At 37.0% G+C, this 27,532-nt stretch overlaps 1 protein-coding gene across 4 annotated transcripts in view; it reads right to left on the reverse strand.

Moving 5' to 3' along the window:
- The window catches only part of DISC1 (DISC1 scaffold protein), a 203,034-nt gene that overhangs the window by 92,864 nt on the left and 82,638 nt on the right, over positions 1-27,532 (reverse strand). For all 4 annotated transcript variants that reach the window (XR_007157968.2, XM_066994050.1, XM_048047234.2 and 1 more), the window contains exons 7-9: positions 26,004-26,058; positions 21,439-21,541; positions 8,857-9,045 (exon numbers count right to left, since the gene is read on the reverse strand). Coding sequence is in view for 3 of the 4 variants with exons in the window: in XM_066994050.1 (XP_066850151.1) it covers positions 8,857-9,045; positions 21,439-21,541; positions 26,004-26,058 (347 nt within the window). In the remaining variant the exon portion in view is untranslated. The remainder of the gene's footprint in view (positions 1-8,856; positions 9,046-21,438; positions 21,542-26,003; positions 26,059-27,532) is intronic.

Below are 27,532 nucleotides of genomic sequence, written 5' to 3' on the forward strand. Positions count from 1 at the left end.
AACAGAAATCAAATTGATGGATGCAGAGTTCCATCTCCTGGCCCCACGCATTAGCAGCTCCTTGTTTTTCTGCCTTCTACTCCAGCTTATATGTCCAAGGAAAGAGGGAGGAAGGAAATTCTTGGATGAAAATTTTCAATTCCTGAACAGGAGACACAGGGCACTGAACTCTGCTTTGAGTAATAGGGTTTACATTACCTCGGAGTGATCAGTTAGGATTTAATGGAAGAACACAAGAAAAAAAAAGGCAAGAAATGTAAACACGTTTCCTCAGTGGAATAATACTGAGAAAAAACAGTCTCTCTTTTTTTTTTCTCATTTAAAACCTCTTTATTTCCACTTTTTTATCTTGGTAAAAGGTATGATGTGAAAGAGGTTTTCTATTGTATAGCAATCTTTAGTATAATACAGGCAACATTAAAATAATTTTGGGGACAAAACCAGCTGTTCTAGAGAGGATTACAATTTCAGTGTTTTATTCTGTTTTCACCATCAAAATCATACCTTCCTTACCTTTCAGTAAATACTTTGCATCACTTTAGATTTGGTTATATTTCTGGTACCTATGGGTGGGTCTATGGACCTTGGAAACCTGTATGATTCAATTAACGCTATACAGCAGACAGTCATCTCATTCTTTTTACGTAGGTATTAAGTGAAAAGTCAGACAAGGATTATAACATTTCAGAATATCATAATTACAGAAACTTTCATTTAGCTTTTACCTTCACTACTGTATTTGCAAACACGTCAAAGAAAACCATAAAACCACAGTAATAAGAAAGAATGAGGCAGAAAAAAATTAACTACTCTGCATGTGACAATGAGCAGGAGCAAAAAAAATGAAGAAAAAAGAGTATTTCATAAGAGTGACACCTTGAATTCCATTTAAATGGAATGACAATCCAAGTTGGCTAGAAGTTCATACTTCTAGATTCTGTATCTGAATATTGCCAGTCAATAACAAAGCGAAGACAAAATTTAACGTATAAGAAAATTATCCAACTTTCCATTTAGTCACTGATGTGAAGTTATAAATCTTTAGATTTAGGCACAAATTGCATACATTAATGCTGGCATGGAATTAGATTTGTACACTGTAACTCAAAAACACTGCCAAAACTGTATCTATAATATCTATAGAAAACAGCCAACTCAACAGAAACCACAAAACCAACCACCTGGGTGTCTCAGTTTTGTCATGTGTGAGGCAGGGATAGTAATATTTACCATTATTTGAACGGTAACTCTCTCCTATCTGGTAACTGCAACTACAGATGCTGGCAGTTGTCTTGGCCCTCTTCTGGGCAAACCAGCATCCTCAGGCCTGTTCCACCTTTCTGAACGCTGCTGATCAGCTCCAGACAGACTCCGAAGGTGGAATTCTCTCAACAAAGCATCTAGAAGTGGCAGCTGTATACCACAGGTTCACAATGGTATTAGACAGTGTACAGAAGTGTGCAAATACTATCAGCCCAAACTTTGGAAGAAGTAGCAAAAACCTTAAAGAGTGGGATTTGGTCATCACCAGCGCTATTTTCATGCTGAAGTAGTTAGAATAGCATATGGAAACCTGTTCTATCTGTCCAACAAGCAGAAGACACTATTTTTTGTTTGTTTCTTTTTTAATCCTAGTATTCTGGCATCCTAGCACCTCATTGCTTCTGAAAAGAGCTTCAGTCGTCAAAAAAAATTGTGAAGTTTCACTATGAGCCCAATACTTCAGAAGATGCAGTTACAGAATTGGAATCTAATGAAGTGTGGTTAGTACTGGTGGCATATACTTCCAAAATGACTCCAAATTCTCTCATCTGTGTTGCTTCAAATTTATCTTGCTGCAATTCAGTCAGCTGAAGCAGAGCTGAACTAAAAAGTGGAGTAAGAAACCTAGAACAGAGATGGCAAATCAGGAATAATTTGATATAACACACACCCCAGAAGTTTAATGCAGTGAGCACACAGCTGGCATCAGCTAGATAGAATGCTATCAGCACTTTCTGCTTGTTTGTGATGGGGTTGAAAGTCACTTACTGAGTTTGGATGCCTAACTCCTACTATAGCAGGAGGTGGTTCAGTAGCGCTTTTCACCATCAGATTACACTTCCATGACTCCAGCAGAGCCACTCTGTATCTCTGTGGCACTGCAACTTGGAAAACCTTGTCATCTTTACTGCTTATCCTAGTTAAATACGAGTTCATCATTGTCAATGAAGAGAGCCAGCATAAAACTTCAGACCAAATTCTGTTTCTTAAACCTGGTCCATAAATACCTCTATGACCACAGAACCAATACCAGGTTACTTCAGGAGTTTTTCTGTTGTACAATCAGGTCGTCCTGCTGTCTACAAATAGAGAGCATACCATGGGTATATAAAACTTTTCAGTAAAGTTCACACTGTCAGATCTCAGAAGAAAGAAACAGAAGAGAAGCTCAACCTTTGAGCATCAACAGAGAAAAGACCTGATCAAAAGACCCCTATAGATATCAGTGGGCTTTGAACCAAGCTACTGTGTCAGTTCAAGTTGCATGAATACACGTTTTGTATTTTCTGCAATACAGATATTTGCATTTAATTATAAAAAACAGATTAATAAAATTGAAAACCTCCACTGCACTTATAGAAACCAAACCTCTATACTGAAAATCATATTTTACATATGTAAGTGAACACTATCAGACAAGATTAACTTTATCATCACAATTATGAGCAACACAATTACAAGTGACTCAAGACATACGGCAAACACATGCATACGACAAAAATATGCTAAAAAAACAGACTAGTTTCCAATCTCCTCAATCCTGACAAAAATTCATTTCTAAAATAAAAATATTTTACATTTTGGTTATAGCAGAACTCAGGTCTTTATCTGCTACTAAATTCTACAGTTAATATTTACCAAAAATATAGCTCCATAACACGCAGAAAGAAGCCTCAGCTATTTAAATACTATTTAACAGAGATGTTAGTAAAAAACAAAATCACTTATTTTATATAGATTTTGTGGAAGAATGACATGGGTGAAAACCATCAGTCTAAATTTGATCCTCAAAACCTGATAACAATTTGAAATATATCGTTACAGAATTTAAGTCCAAAGGTAGTATATGGCTATATTTAACCTGGAAGATTCCAAGTGCTTTAAAAATGACACAAGAAAACGAGAATCACACTCACAATCAATGAAATGCAGACAAGCACACAATATGCATAACAGTACAAGTCCAAGCAAATGTAGCAATACCAATTTTTCAAATGAAACAGCAAAGAGAATACCAATGAGCAAAATGCAATTACTCATGCTGTATCTGGTCAAGACAACACAAAAGGAGCTCTGCAAGGTTGGGCTTCCTTTTTTTATCCCCCCCCATTTGTGTGTGTGTGTTTTGCTGTTGTTGTCTTGGTTTTTAGATGTTTGGTGTGGGGTTTTTTTTTTGTTTATTTTTCCTTTTCTTAGGTGGACCTGGCCTTTATATGCTGCCTAACAGACTAACAGAAGGCTGCTGGCTACTACTCTGGAGCATCAGATGAGTGTCAGCTCAGAATAAAGGATGCTACCAGCTGCACTGCCAGTACCACTTCCTGCACCACCAGGGGTTTTATACTTTCTGTGAAAGCTAGAGTGAACGCTGGCTAAATCTGACAAGCCATTCCATTCCACCACTCACGTGAATGACAACAGACATTTCCTACAGTTATGACATGTGGAAGACAATGACCTTGCACAAATTAGAAGTGGACACACAATGAGACTTGGAACAGCTTCTTTCTCAAGGAAGCCCATCTGTTACATGCTATGCGTTTTTCCTTTAATGATTTATTTAAACAGAAGCAATCAAAAGGTTCATCTTTTCAGTTTAGAATCAGATAATCATTCAGATGGAGGATAAACTGTGGAAACAATATGGAAAGCCTATTTGGTGCAGAAAAAACTACACTGAAAGAAAAAAATTAAGAACACCACCTGAAAAATCAGTAAAGCAAAACATGGAATAATTTTTGTCATGGCATAGACATGCACAATTGATATTTTTTGAAATCATTAAAAATGGGTTTGTACCATTCTTAATGCTCTTTAGACATTTTCAAAAAGAATTAGAATAATTTAGGAAGAAAAAAAAAAAGGAAGCTCTGTGTAATAATTATTAGTGAAAGCAAATATTTAACTTGGAAAAAAAAAAGGTTTCCCAGTGGGAAGCACATCATCCATGCTTCTCAGACTTTTAATGCTGAATCTGTCAGAATAAAAACGTGTATTTAAAAACGAATAAAAATACTTTGCAGTAAATAGTCATTAACAGTTTGTTAAATCACATCCCATACATTTGTATCTGAAGCACAGAACCTGCTTTTCATAAATAACTCAGGAAGCAAAGCCAATATTACTTTAAGCAACACGACTAGTGGTTTCTGCTGTCCACATGGTATTAAGTTTCAGACTAATTAACTGCACCCTGTATGATGGCCAAATATGCAGCTATTTGAATAATTGCTATAAAGTGACTAGGAGAATTTCTGTTATTCTTCAAAGTACATTCTGAATACCATATTTGATTCTTAGGTAGTAAGGACAAACATGCTTTTTTTTATTTAAAAAAAAAAAAAAAGCATACAAAAAATGGACCTGGATGGTTTCTCTTCCATTTTAGGACAAAAAGCTAGGAGATACTCTGTGCAAGTGTTCAGAGTATGGGCACTGAGCATGAGTAAGAAAAACTGAGTGCGAAAGACAATTCCAGCTTCCTAGAAACCTTTCAACTACAGCCGATTGATTATTTAATAAGTTCATTTTCAGAAAACATCAGTCAGCCTACAAGCAGGCTGAGAAGAGCTTCAGGTCTTATACAAGAAATTTCTAAGACAACAAAACTCTCAGTGAGAGCTCAGCAGTAAAGACTGAAATATCCGCTTCTAAACAATGGGTAAAAAAAAGCGGGGGGGTGAAAAGCTATTTTGATGTGCATGATGGCCTTTATATTTCCTCTAGAAATTAATTCAGTATAGAAATTCTACTTAAGGCAACTTGGCAAGCATAACCTAGCAATTAGATCGTGAAATACATTTTTGCGCAATACATACATTATTTACCAGAAGATGCTTTCCCAAAGAGTGTAATAGTGACAGAAAATGGCTAAGTGCAGTCAGAAAAGGAATTCAGAAAATAAGGTAGGAAAACCTGCCCTTCGGTACTAGTAATGAGGAAATTGAGACAAGAGGGTAGGTTTCATTTCCAGCCCTAGGTTACAAATGCCAATCAGCACAAGCCAGGATTTTTAAGGGCAATCTAGCAGTTTGGCAGACAGGCAAGTAATTAAGTTTCACTTGTCTGGAACAGGGTTTGGGTTGTTTTGGACTGCAAAGCAATTATCTTCCTTGCCATAACAAAACCTTTTGACTTGATAAGGCAGATCTGGTCAACAACAAAACGCAAAACCTTCAGTGATTTCCCCAGAACCATTATGTCTTAAGGTACAGGAATTCCTGCAGTCTAGAAAAATGTAAGCCTCACACAAAGCATCATGTAAATTTAAACGTTTGTTTGATGTGATTAATTCAACTCACTAGAGCATCAATCGGGAAACTTGGTTTCACCACCATTTCAGGTAAAATGGCACAACCTCTGTGTCTCTGGCTTTCCTATCTGTAAAATGGCAATAATAGTTGATCCCTTTTATAGAAATGTTTTAATGCCCTCAGAAGAAAGTTACTATATAAAGGACGAATCAGTACTATTCATCTTAAAATACTAATCAATATGTTACTTTTTGATACTTCTATTATCCAATGGGAAAAACATTTTTGAGCATCTCTAAAAATATGAAAGGATTTTTGTCAAATCTCCTTTATAGGGAACACTGACAGCTCTCAGCACAGTAAGCCAAGCCTGATTTTTGCACTGCATCTGCAATATCTTTTATACTTGGGCAGCTGGCACAAAGTGAGAAAATTCATTAACATGCTAATGATGTGTCCTATTTAAAATTCCAGCTCTGATTATTGTGTGATTAAGTCTCTTCCCTTGACGTCTGTTTCCTTATATCTGCAGTACTGTGAGAAATCAACAATTACTAATGAAGTAAAAAACAGGTGACCAATTTATACACAAGAGAAAGACAAACATACACACACATTTCAGCATTTCTTTTTTTGTTATTGTTCAATGTTTCCCAGACAAAGTGGTATTGTCTTCAGTAAAATAAACATCAAAAAAAAAGTTTTTAAGTTGACAGGCACAAAAGATAACAGTTCAAGTGCCAGAAAACACAGGAATAGCTATGCATTGGAATACCTGTGCAGAAGGTTTTAAGGCACTATAAAAGAAAAGAGGGAGAGATCATGATTCAGGGTATGTAGAAGATTATTGCCTGGAAACAACAAAAAAGCAAGAATGGGAGCTGACAGCAGCCCCAGTCAATTTAACTTCCATTCCGGGAGAAAAATGAAGCATCTCCTTTCTGCATTGAAAGACATTTAAACCAATTAGCTTATTTACATTAGCACAAGCCTTCAAAATAAGAAGACAATTAAGGATATGGTCCCCAGTAACTTGGGTGCAGGTGGCCCTGACTGAGCAGTGGGGTTGGACCAGCTGACCTCCAGAGTCCCTTCCAACCTCAACCACTCTGTGATCCTGACTACCTTCCCTGCACTACTTTCAGTACCCTATGCTTAGTTTATGGACAGACAGCTATTTCATAAACAGCTGAGCTGGGTCAAAGTATAGCACAAGCCCATGCAAGGAGGGATCACAGGTACGTCCCTACTGAGCATCAGGAATGATCAGCCAGGCTAGTCCATATCATTTTTGCTGTATAAAGTTAACATGGATAATTTTGCCTCAAGGGAATTTTGACGAGGGCTCACAGGCTCCCTTAGAAACTCTGGAGAGAAAGCTATTAAAAAAAAAAAGAGGACAGTAATGTCCTCAGCTAGCACTGACGGTTAGAGAAAGGATTTCTCTGCCTGGCTCGTAGCTATAGATGGAGAAGTCAGACTAAGTAAGAACAGTCTGCACCAAGCAATGGTACCAACCACTCTTGCCAATTTTATCGACAGCATGGGCCAAACTGCTCTTCTTAGCAGCAGCATGAGTTTTATTCATTTCATAAAAGTTGATGTCATCTTTAAGACTCAATCTGTTTACTGTTTTCTAGGGTGTATCAGAATGCTGTTATTCAGTTAAATGTGGTGGTGTCAATCTCATGCTACCATTCTCAAACCTAAAGGAGTTTCCATGCCTTAAAGGAGAAAGTGTAGATTACACAGAAGGGTGGCAGGGAAGAGAAAAAGGGAATTTATGCATTTCTGACCAGCATGTGCTTGCTAGAGTTTTTATTTTATGTAGGAATAAATTTCTGCTTATGCCTACAGAATCACAATAAATTAAAAAAAAAAAAATCCAAGTAATAAACATCCAGTGTTTTGCAATTTATTTTCACAAATTGTAGGACAGTAAAGGTCAGACCGAGAAGACACCTCATTACAGCTACAGAAATGCAAAGTTAAAAACAGAGTCTCTGAACTGCTAACAATTCTGTTACTTCAGCAATAGTCTTGCACAGGTTTTGTTTGAAATACTGCTGAAGAAAAATACAAATGAGATGTGCATATGCATTATAGGAAGTTTAATTGTCCTAGAAAGAAAAGAGCAACAAAATGGACAGATTGGAAGGTCAGAAGCCTCTTCAACTTAACTGCAAATCCAAGCTATGAGGAAGTATTATTGACTGATGTGGTTCTTGTGAGCTTGCATCACGTGGCTTAGGTGATTACGCACTACTTGGAAGAATAATTTTTTTTTTAATTCTTAGCCATTTTACTTCTAACAAAGCAAGTCCTAATCTAGTTGTGTGTATGTTTATTCTTCTATGCATTTTAAAAATACTGCCTTAGACATATTCAGTTGCCTGAAAATTTTTTGCTTCTAAGATAGCTCTGCCTATCCACTTGCCTGTGAAGAGACATCACGGACTTTGAGAACAGGGGCACTGTCCACTTCTCAACCAACCTACCCATAAGATCCTGAAAAAGGAATGACATTTCAAACCCCGAGAGCTTTATAGTAGCTCTCATATTTATCCTTAGCTATTTAGACGTAACTATAATAACTGTATGTAATCAAATAAACTTTATTCAGCTTTTTCATTTAATCAAGAAGCAAGACCATTTTATCTAATTTCAGGAGAAGGTACAGAAGACAACAGGATAAATCAAGCCGAGGGCTGACTTTACTATTCTGTTAATTTGTCAGTAGCTTCCCCAGTAATTGAGAACTCCCCCAGTTCCACCGTGACAGTGCCACCCCAATGCACTGCTTATGCTTGTATGCGAGCTGCATTTGGGAAGCTGTTTAAACCCACTTCAAGCACAAATTTAAGAAGAGAACTCATGCCTTCAGAACCACGCACGCACTGTACCTCATTCATTCACAACCATCACCAAAGCTTTACTAAATAGGTTGCTATTGTCACAACCAACAGCTACTGTTGACACATAAAAGACTACATATGCTTTTTCTGTACCTGAGTTCATGCACAGTATCATCATAGCTGTTACAATGATGGATTTAGAAAAGAAAGGTTTTGAGAACTGGGCTAAGATAGATCTCAAAAAGCAGAATATTGCTAGGATATCCCTCCTCCCCTCATCATGCACCTCCTCTCTAGTAAAAATAGCTGACAGATCATTCAGCATATTGCTTATCTAGGTCCTGGACAAGCTTCCCTCAGAAAATTGGTTATGTTTTTTGTTTGTTTTTGGTTTTGTTTTGAAATGCACAATGGTTTGTCAAAGCCAGTAGACTTCCAGATGCCTGTGACTGAGCAAAAGCAGTAATAGCCGGTGAACTACTTACCAAAGGCAGTCTCTCCTTGTTCAAGTTCTTGTTTCAGTCTGTTGTAATCGTCTTTAATTCTCTCTAATTTTCGGATGTTTCTGGCACTCAAAACCTGCAGCTCGTTTAGAAGTCCTTCCAGCCCCTCCTTCTCAGATGTTAATGATCTTATTTCTTCTGTCAGATCCTTCGCAGTACCGAAATTACTTCCTGCATGTTTTTTGGGGGCAGGGGGAATAGGGAGGAAACAGACAATGAAGGAGACACTTGCAACATCAGTAGGTTACACAGCAAACAAGGGAAATGAAGCAACTATACTTTCCAACAGCAAACAAAAACCAAATCAGGAAAGAAAGAAAAAAAAAAAAAAGACGACTGTTTTGCAAGTATCCATTTTATTAACATGCTACAAAGAGTCATAATTGCAGCAGATTTAACCTCATGCACATAGAAATAGCTTTTTTTTTGTTTACTGATACTATTAACATTTTTGGAGAATATTTACTCCTAGGGTCTGCACTTCAGAGAGTGTCATACTGAAATTCATTGATCACTGTACTGTCACTTTTCTTACCATCTTTTGGTTTTGGAGAAGACCTCAACTCACAATACTTCTATGGTAGGTGCTATCAATCTGCTAGACACTAAAGTATTCCTCCTTGAACAACGAAGCACTATGCAGTTGTTCACAAGCACCAGAAGGTTGTTTATAAATGAACATCACATTTCTTAAACAACAAGCACCCACTGAAAAGATCATCGGAGGAAAATTCTGAGAGAACATATTTAAAAGTCACAACTCTCTGCTTCTGACTGCCCATGAAGTGTGAAATCTCAGAGACAGGCAAAAAAACCTCAAGTATTGTCAGCTCACTTTGCCCTGTAGTTTTCAAAAAGTGTCCAGGTCCTTTAGACAGGGATCCAGACCAAAGTTCAATTCCCAACCAGTTTACAGTTTAGCCTAGTAATATTTGCCACCTAACCTTTCTGAAACCTAATTTTATAAGAACCAGGAGAGGAATGTTTCCTTACTTCACAGAGAAGTTGTACTTATAAATACACTAATGACAGAAAGATGCTCTGCTATTAAACGATTTTTAAATGGCAGTAACTATTACAATGCTACATTTATACAGCCATACCTGTGTTTTTTCAATGACTCAGCAACTTGATTTAATTAAAAAAAATAAATCTCAAAAGACTACCTGAGAAAAACAATCTCCATGTAGACTTGCCTACAAGACTTAAAATCTATATAGTGCAAGAACTAAACTCCAGCATTATCCTGACTTCGGCAAAACATGGCATTATGATCTAGTAAGTAAAGGCATTTAGAATCATAAAACCACAGAATGGCTTGGGTTGGAAGGGACCTTAAAGATCATCTGGTTCCAACCCCCCTGCCATGGGCATGGATGCCACCCACTAGATTTAGCATTTATAAAATTTACTCTTGAAGCAAATACTAATGTGAAGCACAGCCAGTTACACACATTAGATGTCTCATCAGCTTCTAAACTATGTGCATGATTTTAGGCTCATGAAATTTGAAGTCATGAAGTTTGTAGCACTACCAGCATTATTCAGATATAAAAGCTTCCTTGGACTTTTCCTTTTTTCAAGAATATAATATATTATTTCTTACATACAACAATTTTTTAATTCAAGATGAATTCCAAATCAAATCCACATCATCCTTTTTGCCTATTGTCTCAAAAGCATTGGTCACAAAGTCTTAAATGGGAACAGTTGCCTTCTGGTCATGTAAAAGGAGCAAGAACAGAATGAAGTATCTGTACTAGACAGAAGACTGCAAATCACTCCTAGCTGCTGAGAGTGGCTCCATTCCTCCAGAGCAGAAGAAGGAATGAAAACACTTCCACCAAATAACTACAACCAAATAACTGAAACAAAGGTTTTACCAAACCTTTTTTCCTTAAAGTAGTTTTTGTTTCTTTTTAAGAGACCAAAACTTCCCTATTTCTACTTCTCAACTAAAACCATTTGCCAGTTCTATCTATCTTACAATTAATCATACAACTAAATAACTATAAATTATTTGGTTATCTATTTACAAATAGTAGAATCTGATGTTTACCAATATATTTACGGAGAAAAAGCCGGGCAAATTTTACTATCTTAATGTCTCACGTTACCAAATGGGCAGAACAGAGCAGGAGGTAAGTATGACCACTACACAAAACTGCTGGGAAAATGGCAGATATTCAGACATTTCTAAAGCAAGAAGACCTATAATTAAACAGTGTACTTCTATTTCACCTGAACTCATCCCAAGCATCAGCACACACGAGTCTTAATAAAACATGAAGGCAAGAGATTCTTCATTAGAATCTGGTGCTTGCTCTTAACGTTTCAGAAGACAGGAAGGAAAAAAAGTATGATATTATATATGAATGTTTTATACATAGCGAATGGATACAAATTCCCAGAGGGGAATTTTATATCAAAGCTAAGGCTAGGAGGAAATGGCATCAGATACATGCCCAGGAGCCAAAACTGCCTGATGCAGCTTCCCTGACTGCACAAATGTCTGAAAGTCTGCAGTGAAAATTCAGAAGAGCAATATGAACTCATGCACCACAGGCGTCATCACTGAGCTTCTGACCTCAATCACAGCAACCAAAATAACTCTTTTTGAAATGCCATAAGAAGGTTGATTTAAAAATTAATATATAATCCCTAGCTGCCAGCATTAAAAAACTGTTGTTTTGTGTTTAACAAAGTCACTTTGGATGATGTAGAAACATCCTTCAGACACACGTTAAAACATTTTATTCTGCTAGTATCCATGAAAATGGTAAAATTCCTCTTTTTGATAAAATAACTATTTTTCTTAAGCAAACACAATAACCGCTGCTTTATCAACCACTCAAAACTGCATTTTATTCAGACGTACCACTAGAAGAACTAGTTGGATGATACCAGATAAATAAAGCCAGACATAACTCTTCCCAAGAATCATGTGAAGTAAAGTTGGGATTACAATAAAATCTGTAGTCATTCATCTAAGCTTGGCCAAACTCATATTTCCGCTACTATAGCGCTTCAAAGTCCTATTTTCATTTTCCAATTTGAAGTATACAGTGCTCTGAACAGGTTGAGTAACATGCTTACAGCACACTGTTATAAGAAGCTGAGTATGTACACTTCAGGTTCAAAGTTACCCAAAAGTCAGCAAAACAAAAATAAAACCAAAACACTAAACAAAAACAAAAAAAAACTGTTTGAACTTCCTCCTTAATCTTGCCCTGTGGGGCCCTCTCCACTAATGCGCCTCCTTCATCTCCTTCTCTCCAACCAGTGACATCAGGTAAGCTCCAACAGCTTGATTTGAATGCCAAAGAAATACCAGCCAAATCAGGCAAAACAATCCATACTGGAAAAATAAATAAATAAATAAATAAATAAAATAAAATATATATATATATTCCCAGGCACAATGTAGCTGTATAATTTCATTTATTCACCATAAAAAAATGAATAGTGTATTTAGATTATTTTCCTCTCTTCCCGAAAATTGTACTAGAATGGCTACATACTGCAGCTAAATGGTACTCTGCACATCAAGTATCTGTTCTTCATACATAATTACATGCTATTTAAACTCATGTCCACAGTAACCACTCATCGTCAGAATATACTGTATAAGGCAGACTGTTGCCCACTTAGGAGCCTCAAACTAACATTACATTATTTTGATACCATTTGCCAGCAACAATTTGACTAAAAATATCATTTGAAATCTATCCCATTTTGTAAAAACCAACAAATGGGTTATTACTTAAGCTTTGTTCAATATTTCCCTTGCAAAACATAAGACAAAGTTAATGGCCCAGAGCCTTTTTACTCTAAGTTTTTATCATATTTATGCCAGAAATTATGTACACTCATAGTTTCCATTATTTATACTCAAAGCAGAGTGGTATGTCCCATCCCTACTGAAACTAAATTCATTACAGTACAAGCAAAGGAATGATTTTTGCATAACACTAAAGCATACATACTGGACATCAGCCTGAATGCAGGAAAGAACAGACTGGTCAGTATTTATCATTACCTATAAGCTTTTTCTTCATAGACTAACACTACCTTTAATAATACATAGAAGAGAAAAATTATGTTTTACCTTAGGGCATTTACCACCATGGTATTTATCAAAGGCACTGGAATTCAAGGCTGAAAATCCTCCACCCCATGATTAATGAGAATACAAACCAATTCCAACACCAGAACAGAACTTGAAGAAAATAAATATCATTCAGCTTCTCACAAAGAAAAGAGAAAAAGCTAAAAACGTGAGGGGAATAATAGATTTTGGAAGCAGTAACAGTACAGCAGTAACAGCACCTTTGAAAACACAAATAGCATATGAGGGACAGTCTATCATCCCCTAAAAGATTTTTAAAGAATTCCAAGCATCTGAATCACAATTACTGTTTTCAAGTAATAACACATGCCAACATTTCTTTTGAAGCAGCATGCAACTGAAATGATTGATATGATCCTGAAAGGTAAAATAAAATAATCTGGCCCCATTCTCTTGACCCCCCCCCCTCCCTTCAGATATTTGTATACATTGATCAGATCCCCTCTCAGTCTTCTCTTCTCCAAGCTAACCAGGCCCAGCTCTCTCAGCCTCTCCTCGTATGAGAGATGCTCCAGTCTCCTCATCATCTTTGTAGCCCTTGCTCCAGGAGCTCCATGTCCCCCTTGTACTGGGGAGCCCAGAACTGGACACAGTACTCCAGGTGAGGCCTCAGCAGGGGAGGAAGGATTGCCTATGAGGATGTTATGTGAGACGGTGTCAAAAGCCTGACTGAAATCAAGGTAGACAACATGCACTACTCTCCCCTCACCCACCCAGCTAGTCATTCCATCACAGAAGGCTATCAGGTTGGTCCCCTTGCTGAGCCCATGACTACTCCTGATCACCTTCTTCTCCTCCATGTGCTTGGAAGTATGCCCAACTCAAAGTGACTCCTGAACTCAAGGACTACCCAACGGCACAGACACAAATGTGTGCACACAAGCTTCCCCACACAATTGGTTTCCCCTGCCCTTTATATCCCCCAGCCACCCTACGCCTTTCAATCTCTTGTTCTTTTACATCTCCCCTCTCTCCTACCTCTGCCTCCCCTCACTACCACTGCCAAAGGAGAAGAAATGACATGCTCAGGGTTGGGAAATGGCCCAGACCTGAGCTCCGTGATTTTGAGGGCTTCATGAAATCATCCCCTTTTTACCAACCAAACCAAGAAAAGAAAAAAAAAAAAAAAAAAAAAAAAAGAGAAGGATCATGCCACCTAGATTTAGGCACCAAAACCTCATGCACTTAAGTTCAGGGGATTGTCATCTTGGCTGCCTGGACAGTCTGTGGAAAGAGGGAAAGCACTGACGTGTCCTACAGACTGCATAGGGGTTTTCTAGCATCCCCTCCAGACCACAGCACAGCCTTTGCAACTGTGTGAAAGCATCTTCACTTCACAGCCCTCCCCATCTAACGTTTCTCCTCTGAGCACAAATCTCCAGAAAAGGAACTGCCAGAAAGATTATTCTACCCTCTCTTCTCCTCCAGGGAGAGCAGGTTAGGTAACAGGGGAGAAACAGAGTAAGTTGCTACATGACTGACTGGCTGCTGTAACAGAAGCAATGATTTTCTGCTGTCTGGTCACATATCGTGTTAGAGCTTCAGCTACAACAGATTATCTTGGAAGTTCACTGAAAGCCAGTAACACCCAGCATTCACAATTGGAAATAAGATAAAAAGACAAATAACATAGATATCTGAGGTCTATATGACTGTTTAGGAGTTGGTTTTAGGGGCTCACAGGCATTATTTTTTAAATGGGTTCACAGGCTTACCGAAAAGTACATCACTTGTACCAAAAAGTACATCACTTGTAGCAATATACAGCAGTAAACTTCAGTTCGTGGAGCATGAAGTGATCATTGTGGGAACACATGCCAATAAACAGCATTGTATGCTGGCACAGGACATTGTGATATGGGCATGAAGAAGAATTTATCTCAACGTGCCTCTGAGCCATCAATCTAAACTGCTGCTGGAAGCGAGATGCTGAAAGTGGAGAACCAGTTTTGTCATCTGACAAGACACAGATCTCTGTAAGACTCCAATTCACCAAAAAACTAAGCCTTCATGAGAAAGCATAAAGAGGCATTGGTATTCTCGCCTCAAAGACAAGCTGGATTCCCCACCTGTTACCCAACAGTATTTCTCAAATGTTAAATATACAAACGGGAGCACCATCCCCTTCCAGTGGAAGATATTAAAAGCTGTATCTAGCATGGCAGGGGAATATATCAGCATCTTGTTGAGAACTTTATGACCATATCTAATCTGTATGAAATGACAGAAGGTAGCAAAGGAATGAAACCAAGACATCCACATTACCGAAACACACAGATGCATGGCTGAAAAGGTCCTTCAGCCTGTACTGACATCTTCCAGTCTGACTGGTCCCCTCTCTAGCATACTCATTCCCAACAGAAATGCCTAGCACCAAAGCTGGAAGGCTGGTTTCTTTTTTTTTTTTTTTTTCTCCTTTCTTACAATTGCTGTTTGAGTCATGCAGAACTTAAATAAGATCTGAGTAGGCAAAGAGGCAAGAGCACCAGTATTAAATTTTGTGTTTAGTATTTATGTCACGTTATTTCTAAGCTACACTTCTATGCAGGAAGAAGGGGGGGAAAAAAAACTTTTTGGTTATACTACTCGAAACCACTTTACTGGAAAACGGTATTTCCAGTCACCTCCCATTTGCAGGTATTTACTGATATTGAGATAGTGCTAATTATAGGATGATGACACAAGATCTCCTACTGGTATCGATCAGAATACATATATTTTTAAATTACTTAAAAAATCACCTCACTAACTTCTGTGTTTGGATCTAATTTGCATTTGCAAAGACATAAAGAAAATTAATGACGTGCATCCCACAGATAACTACACAATGAATTCGGTTTTTCATTCACATTTGCTTAGCTACCCACTAGCCACTCTGTGGCTATCTGGTCCTACGCTTCAGGCATTCTCAAGAGAGGAAAAAAAATCACATACAGCACATGAAGAAACTGCAATATTTATCAAACATAATGTATTCTATTCACATACAGGAATCAGACCGAATGATGACTAAAAATACATTTTAGTTTACATCCCTCCTCCTATTCCCAAATTATTTTCTCACTAAGGAAAAAAGAGAAATGTACCATTTCTCACATATGATTTTATTTCTTGCAAATCAACCCACAGAAGGAAAATAAATTTTCCTAATATTTCTACAGTTGCATTTATACTTGCTTACATACGATCCTATTTGAATTTTCTTACTGGTTTAGGTTTATTTGATCTGCAATTTATTTCCCCAGAAAATTTTGTGCTACATACACCCACCGTGCTAACAGAAAGAACATAGTATCGTGTTCTGCCATATGCTTCCCACACCTGATGACAGAAATTTTATAAACATGTTAAGAGCTACTCTAAGAAGCAATTGTTATAATTATCACACACAGGTTTCTAAGCACTGACATCAAGCTATTTTTTTGGTTATTTTTAATTTTTAAAAAATCTATTAAATGGTAACCCAAAAGATTTCACCAATAAGTATTCACAAATATGTATGTCAACCATAAAATCTCATGCCATCAAGAGTACTTGTTAGTTATATTTAGCTAAAGCTACAGGTTTAAAACCATGAACAATATAATACAATTCTGCTAATTATGTTTGGAGAAAAATTTTGGACTAACATCTCAGGAGTATGAACTCAAAGTTATTTATCACAATAGGCAAATGCCAACCAGAAGTGAAGGAGCTGCTGATATGGAGGACCTGAATTTTAACTGTTGATACAAATAGCTCTTGACACTCAAGAACAGGCTTTTTTTTCATATGAAATCTCAACATGATGTAATCAATCTACTATATTTATTCTACTACCTTCAATAATCTGAACACATCCAACCCCTTTTTCTTTGCCCTCCAAACTTACTTTTACATTTCTTCCAAGGAAGAAGTACTAGGGAAGAGGAACTTTTACATATGTGGCATCATCTCTAATGTCTTTACTGCATCTTTTATTATACAGTCTTAAGATTGAGGTATTGGACTGACAGGAATAATAGAATTGCTATGCTTACATTTCATTTATTCTCTCAGAACAAGATCAGCTATATTTGCATATGTTCTGGTGCAAATACACCAATACTGTAAATCAGCGTGACAGCAACAGAAAATACAGTTCATACAGAACATTAATGTTGTCTGAAGCTATCCAGGTAACCATTAAAGGCTGAGGTATACATCAAGCTTTCCAAATCATTACATCATAACACGTGTAAGATCTGACAATGTATTAATAACTGTATTCTTAAGTTCATCTAACTTAAGGGATACATGAAACCAGATACATGCAATTGCATTCAGATGCCTTTTAGCTTTGACACTGTTCCAAAATCCCCTAAAACTAACTGCTTCCTCACGGAAAATGCTATATTAAATGAAAACAATGTAACATCTCTTCAGAGGAAAACAGTTGTTCTCAGTATCCATTAGCATTGTTATTTGAGGAAATTATTTGAATGACTGATCCAACTGCTATGGTAAAAAAAAAAAGCAGAAATAACATTTATCCTTGCCTAAAGCTTCCAAGACTAAATGAAAACTCCTAAGTATGTCCAGCAAAATTTACGCTTACTGCATTTCATATATACACTATTAACAGTTGCCTCTGTATCTCCTACTATTCCAAGGCTGCCTTTAAATAACTGCATATTACCCAACTGAAGATTCTCTCACCTTCTAACATTTTAGTATACCCGGGCTGTTGATTAACCTTCTGTTAGCTGAATGTCAGTTCAGGGGATACGTACATGCAATATATTGCTTAAATGTTGTCCAGTATTTTTAAGGTGGTGACATATTTTTTAACTATGCCTTATTTAAGGGATGAGTATCCATGTGTTAGGCATAAATGAATGACAAGAACTGAATAACCTCAGCCTTCTCTATATTATCCACTGCTCATTGTTTTCACTTTGTTAAGTAAAAAAAGTGTTTTTTTGGTTTTTTGTTTTTTTTTAAATCTCCTTCTTCCTCTTTCCTCTTCCGCATTTATCACATCTTTTCTTCCCAACTAGTTTCCCTACTAGCTGCAATTCACTCTGCATCCTGGCTTTTCTGTTTTTATCAATTCATGAGCTCAGACTAAAATATTTCTATTTTTTTTGCAGAATCTCGTCTCAACTTTCAGGTCTTTAGAACATTACTTGTCATTCCTGTATCCCTTGCATACTACTCTGCATTTAGCATAAATGAGTGCCATTATTACACTACAGTGTCTGCTGTTACAAAATTACCTTTCACCCTTGATTTTCAACCAGTTCCCTCCAACTACAAAAATCAGATCAAAAATACCTGCTGCCTTGTATGTTTTTCTACCTCCCCCACTGCCAAGCTGTCTTCATCACCTTTCATTAACGTGTTTAATCATCTTCAATGTTTCCTTCCCAACTTACAGTCAGTTATCTGTTATAAACAACCAACTATTATTATTAATTCCATGCTTTTGATGCTATTAGTTGACCCAGAAAGCCTCAGTTATCTTCCATTTCCGATGGTAGCAACTAGGGACTGCTTAGGTATTTTCTCTTCACACAGGGACATTAAATCGCATTGTTTCGCATCTATGCCTGAGTTTCAGAAGACACATTTTTGCATTTTTGGTATACAATGCAATATCTTTTCCCCCTACTTGCCTATTTCAGCATAATTTGTTCCTCATCAAAGTTACACATCTCATCTTTTTCCTCGCATCTCTGCACTATCAATTCATATTTGGTTATATGCCAGAAGTTCATGTTTTTCTTTTAAAATTCCAATAATTCTCTTTACACACACACACACTTAAGGCATGTAACACCCTGCTTCATCATTCTCCTGCTTTGCAGTTACAGACATTTTCATTCTCCAAAGCCTGTATTTTAAATTTTTTCCCCCTTAAAAGAAAAAAAAAAAAAAGTAGCTCACTTATAGTCTTAAAGTCACCAGCTTCCTACAAAGCCAGGCTTGAAAACCCATAATTTTTACAACAAGAAAGAAACCCAGGAAGTGTGGTACAATGTACGGCATGTCTATACAATTGTGTTTCCTAGGGTACCCTAGGAATGGAAGCTAGCCAGCTATGGAAGCTAGCCAGATTCAGAGACATCAATAATTAAGTCTTGATAACCACACATTAAGTCACAAAGCCCTCTTACTGATGTCAATAGACACAATTTTAGACAGGGATTATCTGGAACTTTTTTGATCTTTTGCTTTTTTTTAATGTGTCTCTGTTGTTTTACAGTCCAGTATGCCTCGGACAAACTACTCTTTGCATATGAGTCCAGACACATTCTTTATTAGCAAGCCCAGGATTGAAAACCAATTTCCAGATGTTCTTCAGAAGGCTTCCACCTGCGACCTTACTCTAAGTAAACCACCTGAAGACAGAAAAACTTCTGGATGCTTATTTTCGTGAGAAAGCATTTACAGAAGTGGGGCGTTCTCTCAATATCACTGGCGCTTTTCATCATCTACTACACGAGCTAAACAATTTTTGGATTTTCTTTTACACATACTATAGCTAAGAAAGAATTATTCTATGTGAAAGTATAGGTTAAAGAGGCATTACTACGAGATTTTCAGTTGTGAGAGACCCCACAATGTCTCTGGGCAACCTTGCTCCACTGTTCAATCACTCACACAGTAGAAAAAGCATTTGCTTAAGTTCAGATGGACTTTGATCTGCTTCAATTTGCAGCACCAAAAGCCAGGACGTGGTAACAGTGGGTGCTTGTTTCTAACAGATAACTATTCACAAGATGGGAAGGGGGTGTCAGAGGTTTTCAAAGATGTTCATGAAAGATGCTGTATATGAGATTACAAAAAAAAACCTACAAATTCTGTTCAGGCAGAATTCCCAGAAAGATAATAAAAGATTTTTGCCTTAGCGACAATTTAAGATTGTACCGTTCACAGTCATTAAAATTCCCTGAAGTAAGACTTTTTCAGAGTAAGGAAAAAAAAGAAATAGTGCTTCTTATCAGTACCAACATTTCTTAAAAAGCATGAAAAGGCAATCATAGTCATAGTACTGAGAAAACAATTTATAGAAATATCAGCATTAAATTGTCTATTGAATTCATCCCTGAAACAAGCAATCTCTTTTAAGAGCTAACAAGTATAAAATATTGTTACGAATGTTTTGGAAATAGTCCTCAAGTTTCCATTAACTCTCCCAGAGTGTCATACTGAAGTACGTATCTTCTGGCCAACTGCTTCCTGCTGGCAGCACGAAGTGGTTGCATATCCAGTTTGGGGGCTATTTTGTTCCCCATAAAGTCATACAATGGCTGGGGAAAACTTTGACCCCATTTCTGAAAGCAAGAAAATTACCTACATTCAAATAGCCTAAGGGCAGAGAAGGGTGATTACTCAGCTTACCTTCTGGTGGACACAGAGAATTAAATAGGGTTTCCATTCTGAAAAGAGTCATGAAGAACAAAGAATCTGACCGTGCTCAGCAGCAATACAAGATCTGGTCTTTAATTTCCTTTAGGATTTTGCTCAAATCTGACATTATCCACTTCTGTCAAACAAACTATGTGACACCGCACAAGGTTTCAATTTAAAACTGTTCTGTGTACAGTTACAAGATCCTAATATCTAGTTGAGAAGGCAAATGACCATCAGATAGCTACAACGTGTCACTTTGACACATATTAAAAATCCTCTGGTCTCTCTTCTTTCTTTAGTGTAAGACTGGAAAATTTCTTGTACCCAAGTCTACGTTCCCTTCTCTTCAGCTTCCTTCGAGACGAGTGTCTGGTGGAGAAACATATCTGTACACATTTGCAAACAGTTTGCTGAATTAGAAAAGTCACCTCTTCAAACTTAGAGAAAGAAGTGCCCTTTTTTCCTTTTTTTTCCTTAGTAAACGTGCACTAGTCCCAAGTAACTGGCATGTAAAACCATTATGAATCAGACTGTAATCACATTTCAGTGTTTTACTGGTTGTAAATAACATGCATGAGTGCTCCAAGGACCAAATTGCTTTTTTGCTGCCAACATTAGTTGTTTAATGATCTGAATAGCAGTAGCAACCAATTATTTTACTCTGTTTTAAAATGTCGTTTACAGCCATATTTGCAATTATTACACCTTTATTATGGATTTATTATGACTCTCAGCTAGAGAGCTCAAACATTTAACTTGTAACGTCCAGGAAAAGCTATTGATAATTATTTACCAATTTCACTTATGGAAAAATATTGTGTTCTCTGCCCATTTACTGCCTACCACACAGGATTCTCTTAGCCAGTAGTTTCCATCCGTGGAGAGACACCTGAAGCACCTCACAGAGGATGTGACACAGCCTGGTTCTGCCAGACTTGCCATGACTTCAAGGCATCTAGCTAAGTGCAGATCAATGAATTTTCCCAAGAAGGCTCAGCTGTGTAAAGGTCTAACACACTACTCATCAATGTAAGCCCTTCTCATCATCTAAAACTTACCTGATACAGCCAGCATTTTGGCTTCAAGTAGAGCAGGTAGCTGAGTCTCAATATCACTCACTTTCCTCCTCAAAGTACTGCAGAGTTTCTGACTTGTGCAAACCTAGATTGAGGAAGACAGCCATGATATATAATTCATTCATGTAAAAATATAAGGCAATTTAAATGGGGCTTCAAATGTTCTTGGTTTACGGACATGACATAACATCCTACAGCACAGTAAAGAAGCTTAATAAAAAGTGATGTATTTACAGAAATATCAAAGATGCATCAAGATTTCCAGGCTTTGCCACACATTCTGTTATAAAAATAGAGAACAGTATTAGCATTAGCTACCTGGATGACAAAGGACATGTTTCACCACTAGATACTGAGGTTTATTTAGAAGAAAGGCCAACTGACACGCTGTACGTTTTCAGATTAGCAGTGATGCCTAGAATGAGTGGAATGTAAATGAGACAGTGTTTGGAGTTTTAAGACCTCATAATGCAGAATGCCCAGTGATTTTTATACAAAAGATACCATGCCACACAACTAAAAAAAAAAAAAAAGCAGCTGTCATTCTCTGAACAAGCAATAACAGCTCAATATTGTATTTCATTTCACAATCAGGAAACACAGCTGAATTAGGTTCAGGTTTCTGACTTTCCGTCTCTCTCTCTTTCGTCTTTTTACCTGGAAGTCCTTCAGCAATGGATCATAACTGCTATTAGAAACACGGGAAGATATAGGGGAGGAAAAAATAGATTAAAAGACAGGAAGTTCAACTGTTTCAATACTATTGGTGTACACTACCACCTCAGAATGACCTTTTTGTATTGTACACAGATCATACAACTACATATTCAGAAGTGTTCGTTCTTACTCGATATTGCATCATTTGCAAAGGAAAGCAAAATGAACAAACAGAAATCCATCTAACGCCTATACTCTTGTTCTGAAGGCAGATATCAAGTAGTTGCTTAGAATTGCAGCTGACACTTGAGAAAACATTGCATTCATTGGAAGCAAGGGTAAAGCAATAGTCAAGAAAGAGACAGACCAGTTGTGAAGAGATGAGATGTGAAATGAAATCTCCAGAGGAAAGTTTCCCTGCTCTTCTTGATATTTTTTTCTCAAAAACAAGTGTATATACCATGCATATTAACAGAAGCACAGCTATCACGCTATTTTTTAAGAGCCTTACAGCGATAATATGACTTATCTGTTTGCATAATTATAACAATTCAGATATGACACTAACTGTAAATCTTATCAAATGGTTAATAACCTCTAGCTGACAGCACGTTATAACCATAGATACGTCGTGATTTTTTCTTGAGTCAACTACCAACACAACTATCCTCCAAGCATAAAGACTTCAGTCTGCCTATCAATTTAAAAACATATATCTCATCACTTCTTCACCTATTATAATTTTTCAGTTCCCAGATATTTCACTTTATTTCAGTACCACCTTCTAAGTGACTTGCCTGCTGATATACTTTAAATGTTAAAATAACCCAAACCTGTCAGAGGTGAAAAAACATACCCAAAGAACCCAAAGGCCATTTCTGTCTCACATCTCCAACACAAATCTTAAAGTTTTTAATGACTTCCTTCTAAGCAGTGTTCTCTCTTTAGGGGTACTGAATGGCTCAGTGAATTGCAATTAGATCAGGAATCTTTCAGCTCTAGGAAAACTGCATGAATACAGCCCATGCTGGTGGTAACTTAGAGTTATTACCACTAGACAGCTGTTTGGCAATTATGCAAAATTAGCTGGGAGGAGGTTTAATCAGTTTCTAGTGAACACTGCCCACTTTGTAAGCAGTACTGTCACAGAACGAAGCTTGCTGGCACTCTTTATTAATGGATCAAAGGCAGGGACCAGAGGCTGAAAGGAGGTTCCTCTAACTCAGAGATGATTCTTCTGGAACATGAGATAAGCACATTACTGAGCCTCTGCATGTATCTATGTCACACGCATTCTGTGGATAAATGAAAAACATTAATCTTCAGAGCTATCACATGGCATAGTTCAACAAAACTAAATGAAAGACTGGGCAAGGCAAAATAATTTAACATCCTCTAAACTAATAGCTCTGCTTCTACATTACATCAATTCTACTCTATGAGCTCCAACTCCTTTAAATTTTTCTAAGTATTTTATCCTAATAACAGCTACTATTATTCATTACAGTAGCTTATTCAGCCACTGAGGAAAGCTTATTTCTTAGCTAACAAAGATGACAAATTCTCACAAACAACACCCTCCCTTGCTCCACTTCAACACACTATCCTCATCTAACCGTCTGCATGTCCAGCACTTATGCTCGGAGCCCCAGCAATGCCCTTGCCTTGTTCCCAGTGACCAGCTCTGCTGCACTCCATCAGACAAGGAGCTCCAGTTCTTTACAGACCAATCTTACAGCATCTATTTTAAAAATCCTCTTCAGTGTTTTACTGGTTAGTTGGTTTTGTAGACTTCCAGAAAAAAGAAAAAAGTCTCTTATTTAGGAATAAATCCTACAAATCTGGTCTTCAGATACATAAACAGTACTCAAGAAGGCAAACTATATGAAAACAGTAGGATGCTGTTCAGCAAAGGTATGTGAAATCAAGCTGAAAAGAAGCAAAATATCAAATTTACCCATGGTCATCCTTTTCCATCTTGCCAGTGTATGATGTTAATCTGAAGTGGCAGAAACAGGCAGAAGGACACAGACTAAAACACTGAAATTAACTCTTCCTCGAACGATCTCAAGGAAAAAAAGAATTTTAAGTAGCCTTCACATTTCTTTATAGCCGTAGTTTAGAAAAGACATGGAAATTCTCTTTGCACTGCCTGAAGAAGTCTGCCTTGATTTCCCATACAGCACAATTTTGCCACATGCAAAAGCACACATTAATTTGTGAAGGAAAAATGTGGATAAGGGGGATTATTCCCTTCGCTAACAAAATAATACTAGCTTTTGCAGCCTCAACTGAAAATAATATAGGTAAGGCAGAAAAGGCCACATAAATACTTGTGGTACAGGGGGGAGGAAGAGGCCTTTGAAAAAGTAGCATTTTCCCCATACAATAAAAAGGTTTTAAAGACCAGCTCTATTCAGGTTGAGAAGAAAACAGTATGATGAGATGATTTGAATAAATCAAATAATAAATGATTTGGAGGAGTCTGATTATCTGCTTCCTATTTGCCTTCTCTAATAAATAAAAGCCATCACACAAGAATGGAATTAAATTAAAATAATATTTTACCTACTGAATATTTAAAGAAACAAATGTGCTGTGGAATTCTACCACACAGACTTCTCAGTTGCTACCCAATGTTTCAGCTCTTATTTAAGAAGTCTTTAGATACTATGGTTATAAAATAAAACTTAAAAATGTACAGGCACACATTTTCAGGGGAAAAGGCAAAATCTGTAATTTATGTTTTACTTTGCATATAGCTTGAAACAACAAATCACCCTGAGCTACCAAATCTCTCATTCATTTTAGTGGATGATCTGTAGGTCAATTGCAATCTTTTCCTTGACACTTTATTCATAGCCATTAAAAATACAGGGGGGAGTGTCATATTACAATGTCTATACTAATATTTCCCAAGAGGTGTGCATATGCAAAGAATAGAGGAGAATTAACTCAAAATAAAGTAGAAGAGGAGCAGGGATAGGTATTCAGTGCAGTCAACAGCTTTTTTAACAGTGCATGCTAAAAGTATTGGGTATAATGATTCTGAAGAACAAAGGATAATTTTTCACTAATTTTTGGAGAACTATTTCTATTAGGAAACTAACATGAAAAAAAAATAACTTATTTCCAAGAATAAATAAATTAATGATTAAATAATATGAATATTTTCCCTTTCCTGTTCCATACAGATCTATAAGAATTAGCTAAAATAAATAAACCTCCTTCCTAGAGCGCTCCAGAGCTTAGGCGCTGCACTCTTAGGCACAATGAGCATTTTATGATAAAAAGGAAACTTTAGGAGTCTCTTTCTTGGAAGGAGGACCATGAGAAATAAGAGAACTAAAAGAAGAGTATAACATCTCTGATTAAAACCAAGGTATGACAAATACACCACAACAATTATTTTGGCATTCTTATGAAAGGGTGAGAAATAGATTGCTAGCTTATTGTTAGTGAAAGAGAGGCGAAAAGAGGAACTATATTAATATTCTTCCTTCACTCCAACCAAACCAGTCAGGTAAGAAAGTAAGAAGCAAAAGGGTGAAAACATTCATCTGTGACCAGAGTTCACTTTCTTTTCATGAAGCGCTAAAGAGTCTCTTCCTAAATTGAGGCCAGCAACAAGACTGCTCCCTGGTAAACATAAGGCAAGAAACAATAGATTACTCCATCTGCTTCCTTAAAAATATTCTCTGTGGCCTGTCCAAATTAAGTATCTTTTTATAGAATGTATGTTTAGAAACATTTAAATGCAAAATCTGTTCAGAAGAAACACAACAAAACAAACTTTCCAAAATACAGCCAATTTATTAAAATGCAAGATATTATCTGCTTCTCTAAATATTTTGAAGAAAAATGAAAACTGATAACTGACGTGTACTTACTTTGGCAGTAGTTTCTTTAATGGACGTGCTGAACGATTGTTCTTTTTCCTGAAGGCTAGAAGGAATTAAAATAAAATAAAACAAAGTTGACCTTCTCTGCTCATCACGGTCTGTTTCACAAGACACGTTTTCATATGGAAGCACATAGGCTTTAAGATGACTCATAACAGCACAAAAAGACAAAAATCAAGACAAAATCCATAAATTTCTATCCAACTTCTATCCACTAAATCCCATTTGTTTGCAAACTAGTTTATAGAGTAGCTTTACAGTTCTTAATTAACTGGTTATATTTTATAACACATTTCACCATCTAAACCACAGTTACGATTACTTGTGTAACCTTTGTATCTTAGAAGTTCGAAGCAGGGTCCAGGGCTGGCTCTCCGCTAGGCTACCAACCAAATACCTAACAAAAAGGCAGTTCTAGCAGAGTTTGCAGTCAAGTCTCGTCTTACAACCCAGTTTCCAACACTGGCAGGAAAAAATCAAATGCAGTCACTTGTTCTCATGGTAATTTTAAATATCACTACTCATTTTCTTTAGTTTAATAAAAACCTGCAAAATATTTGCACCAAATTGATTCAAAATTACTCTGAGATTTTGAGCATAATCTATACTTATGTGAGCAAATCCAAGATTCTCTTCCATAAACAAAACCAGTTAAGTTTAGCACTTTGATATTATTGAATATAAAATAACTCTGTGATTTTATTTACAAGCACTAAAGACACAAGTTACATTTTAACAAAGTTCAAAAATTCAAGCCAAATCAAAGGCTAGGAGTGAGTACAGACATTATTCTTGCCACAGTAATAGTTCCCTCCCTCCTATTTTGCAGGTGTACATTTTATACAGTGTTCAGTTACATTATCAGACACCATTTTCTTTTCCGTATGACACCTCAATTCAGTGTACATGACAGTCAGCACTCCCCATCAGCAGCATTTCAATTCTTCCTTTTAGCTGCATTGTAAAAATTCTCCTCCTTTCACAGCCTAAGAGTGATATTCTGCCTGAATAAAGAAACTTTAATCTATTTCTCAGCCTTTCTTTAGTGTTCATCGCTGAAGTACCCAAACATTTCAGAAACATCACAGGATTTATTTCAATGATACCCTTGCAAGATAAGGCAGCGCTGTATCCATTTTCCAGGTGAGAGAAGCACAAAGGCGCTGTCATTCAGAATGCACGTTAACACCGAGTGCCCACTTCGACGTGCACGCAGGCCCTGCTGCCCACCTCTGTGCACTTCAGTTTTTCTTTCTAGAACTTGTTAATTCCTATTTTCCAAGCATAGCACCTACTGAGTCCCGCTTCAAAAGCCAGCACTCACGTAAGTCCTAATGCCAATGTACATCAGGTTGGAGCTGCGTTCAGTTACTGAGATCTACAGGAACCGGGCTGTAATACCCTGCCCAGCTTCACACGGGAAGCGAGACAGACTCAGAGGCAGAATCCAGCTGTCCTGTACACCATTTAATTGCGTTAATGAGGAAGCTATTTGTATTGCTTTCCCTAATGCCCTG

The sequence above is a fragment of the Anser cygnoides genome, chromosome 3 (assembly GCF_040182565.1).
Source record: "Anser cygnoides isolate HZ-2024a breed goose chromosome 3, Taihu_goose_T2T_genome, whole genome shotgun sequence".
In the NCBI taxonomy this organism is placed as follows: Eukaryota; Metazoa; Chordata; class Aves; order Anseriformes; family Anatidae; genus Anser; species Anser cygnoides.